Source organism: Pristis pectinata, chromosome 12, assembly GCF_009764475.1.
Source record: "Pristis pectinata isolate sPriPec2 chromosome 12, sPriPec2.1.pri, whole genome shotgun sequence".
Classification (NCBI taxonomy): domain Eukaryota; kingdom Metazoa; phylum Chordata; class Chondrichthyes; order Rhinopristiformes; family Pristidae; genus Pristis; species Pristis pectinata.
The window spans coordinates 26,514,132-26,523,496 of NC_067416.1; the positions used below are offsets into that span (position 1 = coordinate 26,514,132).

General features: G+C 34.7%; 1 protein-coding gene across 4 annotated transcripts in view; it reads left to right on the forward strand.

Moving 5' to 3' along the window:
• The window catches only part of ppp2r2d (protein phosphatase 2, regulatory subunit B, delta), a 50,836-nt gene extending 42,186 nt beyond the window's left edge, over positions 1 to 8,650 (forward strand). For 3 of the 4 annotated variants that reach the window (XM_052027337.1, XM_052027338.1, XM_052027336.1), the window contains 3 exons: positions 1,399 to 1,568; positions 1,677 to 1,768; positions 3,397 to 8,650. In XM_052027337.1, the coding sequence (XP_051883297.1) occupies positions 1,399 to 1,568; positions 1,677 to 1,768; positions 3,397 to 3,676 (542 nt within the window). In that variant the 3' untranslated portion in view covers positions 3,677 to 8,650. The other variant, XM_052027339.1, reaches the window with a different exon arrangement.
• Positions 8,651 to 9,365: the final 715 nt, after the last annotated feature.

Consider the following 9,365-nt stretch of genomic DNA (forward strand, 5'->3'; position numbering starts at 1 on the left):
ATTTTTGCTCTTCTGAATAGTTAAAGTCACATATGTTATGGAACTTATCTAGTCGTGCACTCTTTTTGATACATGCACAGTTGGTGAAGTGGGATTGTAGTTAAGCTAATGAGGATAATTAGCTAAAGAAATAGCTTGCTCAGTGGTACCAGTTGCAGTTGTACACTTGTGGAATTGGCATTAAACAAACTTCATGACACCTGTGAGATTGTGAGGATGTCAGTGATCTATGTGTTTTGAAACCTGAGAAGAGTGTGTGTTCTATGATAGAATTTAGGTTGTTGCAGTTATCACTCTTTTGGAATATAGTAACTTCGGTAGAAAGGGACACACAAAATAGCTAAAGTCTTTGTGAGAGCAGACACTGGAAACTGTTTCCCCTTGCTGGAGAATCTGGAAGTAAAGTTCATGGTCTCAACACAAGGGGTTACCCATTTATTACTGAGATGTGGTGATTTATGAACCTTTAGAATTTCCAGAGAACTGTGGACGCTCAGCCATTGAGAATACTCAGGATGAAGTTCAACAGATTTTTGAACACTAAAGAGATATGGGATAGTGTGGGGAAAGTAGAGTTCTAGTCAAAGGTCACCATGGGAAAGCTGGTTTGGGAAGCCTTCACTCCGGTCCATATTTCTTATTTCCATACTCGTGCTCTTCCTCGAGATGCTGCTTTAAATGAAGGTAATTTGGCAAGTTTGTCCAGCATTGATGATCTTAGTTTATTTTTGAATAGTGATATCTCGCTCCAGTATATCTCACGTTGTTTTTCTTTATATTTGTTTGTTTATGGGGCATGGATGTTGCTGACAAGGCCAGTATTTACGGCCTATTCATAATTATTCTTAAGGTGATGGTGAACCACATTCTTGAACTGCTGCAGTGCTTGATATGGTCCTACGCTGTACTGTTGGTGAGGGAGCTACACAATAATAAAGGAATGGCAATATATTTCCAAGTCGGGATTGTGTGTAACTGGAGGAAAACTGCGGGTGCTGTTGTTCATATGCATCTACTGCCCTCACCTTTCATGGCGATAGAGGTTGCAGAGTCTGGGAGTTGCAGTTGGGGTATCCTTGTAGCACCATATTTTGTAGATGATGTACAGTGGTGCGTTAGTGGTGGAGGGAATAAATGTTTAGGGTTGTGGATGGAGGGTGGAGCTGCTTGAATGTTGTAGCTGCGTTCATCCAAGCAAATGGAGAGTATTCCATCACACTTCTGATTTGTAGTTTGTAAGTGGTGGAAAGGCTCTGGGGAGTTCCAAGGTGCATGACTTGCTGCAGAATACCCAAACTCTGACTCTATAATATTTATGTTGCTACATTTTTACTACATAAATAATTCATTAAGTGATCAGGTAGAGATGTCTAACCTCTGTTAATATTCTACTTCTAGTCTTTGAAGAACCAGAAGATCCAAGTAGTAGATCATTTTTCTCTGAAATCATCTCCTCAATTTCTGATGTAAAGTTTAGCCATAATGGTCGGTACATGATGACAAGAGACTATTTATCTGTTAAGGTATGGGATGTTAATATGGAAACCAGACCAGTGGAAACGTACCAGGTGAGTATTTTAGACTGTTCATAATGCTTTTACTTTAAAATTTAATTTTTCTGTAACAACAATTCTGATCATTGATTTGTGCTTCATTTTAATGCCTCTATGTTCCAGGTACACGAATACCTGCGGAGTAAATTATGTTCTTTGTATGAGAATGACTGCATCTTTGACAAATTTGAGTGTTGCTGGAATGGCTCAGACAGGTAATGTGTATGTTGACATGTAACTGTTTACTGCCTATTCAGTTGTAATTTAGTATCTGAGTAATATCACATTTTCCTAGATTTTTATCGCAAAAACTATGCTACAGTTCAGTACAATATTATGGGAGTACTTTGTTGTCCAAACATCCTCTTTGTTTGAATTATTAAATTTCGACTCTTATGGTTCTGGCTTGTATCCTGTATATTCAATGAAAAATAGTTTTCTGTGTGACTCTCAACATGCCACCTTTGTCCATTATCACAAGTAAGAAATGAAAAGTAAACATTCACCTCGTACCTCTGGGTATATGTTTTGCCTTTGGTGATTGCTATTTGCATATGCAAGTTAGCACTTTGAGAAGAAATCTGCATGTGTGAAACATACGAAAAGTGAGTCAGCAATTCTTTCACCAAACTGAAACATAGTCTGAATTTTTTTTAAAATAATTTTTGCATCGGTGTATATAATAAAAATTGACTATGACATGGCGCAAGATTGTAGTGCATTGTTGTGGTTCTAACCTGTGTTGCAACTTGTAACTTGTGTTCCTGAACTTTCATATTCTCTAACAAGTACTTTTTCTAATTCATTCGGTCTTAAATGATGGTTAACATAACTATTATGCAGACAAATTTGGGGGCATGGTTCTATAAATCACTTTGTACTCTCATTTTCATTGGATGATCCATTCTGATATACAAACAAGGTCCCCTTTTAGACCACATCCTTAACATTTTTTTCTATCCCTATTTTGTCTGTGCAAGAAAGCTTCCAGTTTCACCATTTTATCCTGGTTTCTGAATTTTAGAATTGTGCAAATATACACCGTTCAACTTTTGCACAATTTTGAAATTTGATAAAGCAGTATCCTTTTCACATACTAACTTGATATAGACAGAAGAGGTTTATTTAGTAACAATTCGCTCTTCTGTTGCTAAGCATTGCTGTTTACATTACTTTGATGATATGTTTGAAGTTGATATTAAGTTATAGTTACATGCTCCATTGTATGCCATGATGGAATTCATTTATATCTAGAGGGTTAGAATACCTTATTTTGTGTTCTTACTTATTGTATAAATGTTCCTGATTATCCTTGGGTTTAGTAATTACGCGAAACTAGCAAAAATGAATATCACACAAGTGCTTCTAGTTTTGGAATTGAACCTTAGCTGAGAAAGTGCATTTGATGTTAATGCAAGTAGAGCTCAGCCATACTGTGAAATTCAAATTCCACCTAATTCATTTATAAAGGTTTTATTTTCACTAAGCAAATTTAAAAAAAACACTCCTCTGAATTAGCATTGAAATGATTCCCAATATATAATTAGGTAAAGAAAATAAGTGGGAAAATTAGATACTTCATACATCAAGTGTTGGTATCTGTAATTAGAGCTTATTGAAATGCTAGTGATGTTCCTGGCTGTGTTTCATTAATTGTATGCTGCTTTATTTTATAGGTCGTTATAGGGAAAGTTAGTAATGGCATATCTTTTTATAATGCCATCAATAATTGTTATAATACCCGACATCAGGAAGTAGGTTCAGATCTGCAGTCACTTTTTCTGACTGTCATGTACTTTTGAAAATTTTTGTTGTGACATGAGTTTACCTTTTTTATAAACAGTGCTATCATGACTGGCTCATACAACAACTTCTTCCGAATGTTTGATAGAAATACCAAACGTGACATCACACTTGAAGCATCTCGAGAAAGCAGTAAACCACGTGCCATCTTGAAACCACGTAAGGTTTGCACAGGTGGAAAAAGGAAGAAAGATGAAATTAGTGTTGATAGTCTGGACTTCAACAAGAAGATTCTGCATACAGCTTGGCATCCTAAAGAGAACATCATAGCTGTTGCTGCAACTAATAATTTGTATATATTCCAGGACAAAGTAAATTAAAATTGGCTTGTTTTAGTCCAAGACATTCTCGCTTGGTTCAGTCTTGCCATTCTTTTTAACTTTGCAGAACCAGATCTTTTTCCTTAATCTATTTGATCCATTAACCTTCTGGTACAACTGCGGAAGTAACATTTACCTATTTGTTCATTCAGTTTTGTGATGCATTTCCACCTTCAGTCAGGATGTTACTATCATCACCTATATCTCTAGATGTGAGAAGCCAACCAGAAGCAAACTGGAAAGACGGTGCTGGATATGAGGCCATCTCTCCGATCATGATATAATCAAGTCTGAACTTTCCTTTATAATAGAAGACCAACAGAGAATCACAAGGCATAGTTTAATGTCTGTGTAATCTATTCTTCCTGTATATTTTAGGCCTTTTGAACAAGACTTGTGCTTGATTAAGCCTATAAAACATTCCTCCTCTGGCCTCATGCCTTTTGGTTTAAGTGTCCTGAGCATGAATGCTTTAATGGGCTTTGAGCAGGTTCAGCAGATGTTTTATCCCTGATAACATTTGCTCATCAACTACCTATAACCACACCAACTTGTGTAAAAAGCACTTAATAAATTAACATAAACCAGAAAGAATGTGTTTTTAAATCTGAAATTATGGATGTAGATTTGTGATTTTTTTTGCAATGTGTCCTGGAAAAGATGGTTTGAAGTAACTGCATTTAACATTGGTTACATTACACTTTCTCAGCACAGCAGAATAAGTGGCATTATAGTACGACACTAGAAATTTGATTTGTACCATGTTTCACAGAACCAATAGCTGAAAAATCTAACTAAATGTTGTGGTGAAAAAAAGTTATATTTTTATAGTCTTCAGAAAATCATTCAAATGTTTTTTGTTTCTTTTATCTGGATAACCAACTCAACCAGAACTGGAAAAATTAAGCAAGTTCTCTTACATTTCCTACAAAAGAAAATATATGAAAGTGCTTCCCTGAGTTTTGATATTGCTGGAAATTGGCAGTAATTCTATACCTCATCATGTATCTAAATTACAGATTATTTGTTGCATTGTGCTAATAACAGTATTATTTAAACCGAAAAGGGATAAATATACATGTTAAGTATTCTTTTTCATCCACAATGTTAGAGAAGCTATTATGTTCACACTATTACCATATTTATTCTGTATGCCATGCTTGCTGCTTCTATTTTCTGTGTGTATCTTTATTTCTCTCGAGGGCATGCAGACAAATGCACACAAACACAAATTTTAAAGCATATTTTGGTAAGGAAAATTATTAAATGTTTGCTTACAGTTCTCCCTCCACAGCTAACCCATCTCTGTTAATAAAGTTTGCATTGGTGTAAACTTGTGTTTTCATACAATCTCCTGTATATAAGGTTGCATTTATGCAGTCAGTACACTTAAAATTTCTTTCAAAAACCATTACCACTTTTTTCCCCCATAAGTACTAGCTGTAACTCAGTGGATACCACTCTGGGCACTGAATCATAGGTGTTTGGTTTAAGTTTCACTTTAGAAACTCCTGCCTAAATAGTTAGATGAGCATTCCATTGTAGTACTCAGTGCTGCACTGTGCTGAGTTGCAAAAAAGCCCATGGCACAATTTCAAAGACCTGATGAGTTTCCTTTGATGTTCTGGATTTTAATATCAATAAAACAATATCTGGTCATGTCAATTTGCCACTTGCAAGAGCTTCCTTTGAGCAAACTGTTTGCCACATTTCCTAAAAAGTGGTTATACTTCAAAATGAAGGTGTAAATTATTGTAAAATGCTTTGGGTTATCCTGAGATCATGAAAGGTACCATATGAATGTAAGCCTTCATCATTTGACTTTTCTGCTCCTCCCAAGACCCCAAGTCTATCTGTGCAGAGGCTGCTCGCACAGTGATAGCTTTACTAATAAGTGCTTAGGATATATGATTTAATTTCAACTTTGATCAAGTATTTTAAAGCTTTTTTTGAAAAACATTTCAATGTATGGAACATTTCGGTGTCCAAAATAATTAGCTTGTAAAGCCTTTTGGCATTGGTAATAATGCATGAAAATGGAAGGGTGGTTATGATAAATTACAATATTATTGAAAGCAATAATAATTTCAAAGGTTCCTATCATATTTTGTATGAAGTGCACAAAAAGCTGTATAAATCAATGTTGTAATGATCTTACTGTCTATAGATTGAACTTTATAATATGTACTTGCAGCTTCCAATGTGTTCTAACAATGTGAAAATGCTTTGAAAATACAAGTAGGAACATTGTATTGCAGGTGTAAATGAGCTGTAATGGTATACTCAATTTAAATTGTGCTTTAGTTTAGCACATTTAAGCATTAGGTTTGACCTGGTGCCAAAACAATTTCAAGTGTGCTTTTTAAAAAAAAGTATATTGCATGTGCCTTTTTATTTCTCTTTTTAATATATACATATAATTATTTAATACACTTTGTGTAAAATCTGTTTTAGATTTTAAGTTGTATATGGTAAATGATAAAGTTCTAAGTAAATGGTTCCTTTATAAAACTGTACACAAGATTTGTGAGAGTAATTAGTTTGTAGAATCAAAGTGGAATTAAAAATTGGGAAACTTAGGATGCAAAATCACTTCTGTTCCTGAATACTATATGGATTATGGCTTTCTTTTCAGTACATAAGATTAAATCTCTCATGATAATTACCACCAATACACATGATTTAATTTAGACTTCATCACTTGCTAAATAAAGCCATTTATCTGCTTCATTTGTTTAGATGTAGTATATCAGTTTCAGGATGTGGAGGCCAGGAAAAATTGATTTAGAGCTGTAATTAGCTCGTGTACCTAATATTTCATAGTTTATTAGGGAAAAAGTAAGTATCTAAAAGTATTCAGCTTTGTTATTTCTATCTTCTCTATTCTAGTTCATTTATGTTCAGTCTTTTAAATCTATTTTCTACATATTCTCTGGTTAGTATGTTATTAAATGACAGCCACATTGTCTTGATCATACTTTAAAACTTCTGAATTCTCATACAAATAAATATTGCTGTTTCAGGCACTAAAACGCCTTCAGTCATTATACTATTGCCTCAAAAAAACTCCCATCAGCTGAATGCATGAATTGTAGTAATATGTTCAATTTCAATAAAAGTTAATTAGGGGAAAGTCTAGTTATTTAGGAACTACAGCAGATAAATTTTCAGGAGCACTAATTCTTTATGTATGTAGTTCCTACTATTTACCTGTTCTACTTAGGGGAATATCTTTTGCAAAATTCTGCTTTTTGAGACACAGTTAGCCCAGAATTTCCTGTCAGCATTAAACCAGCTGCACTCTTGCTGCTGACTTGCATGGAAAGTACAACCTTACCTTTTGTGGATCTCTCATTGCCAACTTGCACCCTCAAACATGCCCAGTTCTCAATGGAGTTACCCTGTGTAGTGATAGTGCCTGTGCACATTTCAAAAGCAATGGGGGAAAAAAATTAAGCCTCAAAAATGCAATACTTCTAAGTTGTTAATTTTAGTTGAATTCAATTAATTCAAAACAAACTAAATTGTTCACTACTACTTCCCCACATAACCATTTCTCTCCATTCATGATTGGGGAATTCACTTGCAGAACAAGAGTCTCCAATGTAAATGCAGAGCACTTGGTGCAACTTTTCATTCTACTTCTAGATTTCATGAAGAGTCCAACATCAGAGCATGGTGTGGAAAAAGCTAGTGTTCACCTGGGAATCCCAAGCTTGCCTACTGCCTTATGTGGGGAAATCCTGGTTTATTGTTTTACAACTGATGTTAATACAGAGCAATTTAATAATACAGCACAGATTGTGACCATTTGGCCATTAAGCCAGCACTGGCTCCTTCCATTTAGTCTCTCTCCATGTTTTCTCTTCATCCCTGTAATTTTTCTCAAAGTATTTTTGCTAATGGCTCTTAAAAGCTAAAATTGAACTTGCATTCATAACTGGGTCAGGAAAAATCCAGTCAGGTTCCTATTGTATCAGTTAAATAGATAGATCCTGTTGCAATGTAAAAAATTAATAACCAGCAGATGCTGGAAATCTGAAATAGAAACAGTAAGGGCTAGAAACATTCTGCAGGTCAGGTAGTGTCTATCATCCTACATGAAATATTGATTCTGTTTTTCTTTGCACAGATGCTGCCTGACCTGTTTCTCTTGCATTTTCTGTTTTTATTCTTGTTGGAATATGATTTTTCAAAGATGTTGCCAATGAGTTAACTTTTATTTTTATATCATTTGTATAGTGACACTTTGTGTTGTTGTTGTTGTTGTTGTTGTCATGATGATGATGTACTCCTGAGGTATAATGGGACTATATGATGATTCACTGCTTGACAGTAGCAGTATGTTCATGAATGTCAGGAATTCCTCTTTCATTGCCAAATATCAGTGGTATTTCTACTTGAGTGATGTAAGTGCTGCTAGCGGAAATCACTTCATTCAGTCACTAATTCAGGGTTCTGTACACGTTTTCTTTTGTAAAGTGAATGATTGAAAGTAAGTTAAAGCAGCAACGCTTGTCCTTTCGGGGATAAAAAAACATGTATCCAAATTTTGCCTTCGTTGTTCATTTCTCTTGTATCTAATTGCCATCCTTGCATGTTTGACCTAAAGTATTTGAAATCACAAAATCTTCATTGATATATTGTATTGATATATTGATGTATTGAGTTTTTTCCAGCATTTTTTTTCTTGATTTCTAGCATCTGCAGATTTTCTTATTTGCATTTATAAAATTTCAATTTTCAGGGGAAAGTGGGCTAGAATGATAGAAAAATGGAAGGCTATGTGGGAGGGAAGGGTTAGATAGATCTTAGAGCAGGATAAAACGTAGGCACAACATTGTGGGCCGAAGGGCCTGTACTGTGCTGTAATGTTCTAAAAAAATATATATTACAGGCTTCCAAATCATTTATTTACCTTTCTACTGTCTATGATATTGCTTTAGATAAAATTAAAACGTTTTAAATTTGTTCTGGTCCTACTAATTTGTACAGATAATCATTGATGATCAACCTTTTGTTCCAGGACAGCATTCTACTTGTTTTTTTGACTGTTAACATCACATTGGTAGACTGCATTATATCCTCATGCTTCTTGTGAGTCTATTAAGCTGTTATATCAGCTTCCTACTACAAAGCTTTTGAAACATATTTGGCCATCACCCAGCAAGTTCAAGCTACTTTGTATAAACCAATTGTAAAATTAAGTTACCACTTAGAATTTACAGTACTGAAGGACCCTATTTTGCTCACTGCAGTTGCATCAGTTCTCAAAGACAAGTCACCTAATTCACTGGGATAATTTTTTGGGTTGGTGCAGTACTTTATTTAATAGTTTGGTTATGCATTTCAGTATGCGACAAAGCATATAGCATTCTCACATTTTAGTGAGTGGTTATGTTACAGGACCAGTAATACCAATCCTGAGAATATGAGCCCAAATCCCACCAAGGTGGTTTTAAGAATTTGGTTTTAATTCAAAACAAAATCTGAAAAAAAAAGTTCATTTGGTATTCATAAAAGGAATTATTTGCAAACCAAAATTTTGTTATGCCAAGAATAGAAAATGTTGGAAAAACAATTGGCAGCATATATGGTGGGTGAGAAAAACAGTTAACTTTCAGGTTGATGACCTTTTGTCAGAAGTGGAAAAGATTTTAAAATATAGAGAGAGGAGGATAAGGGAGAA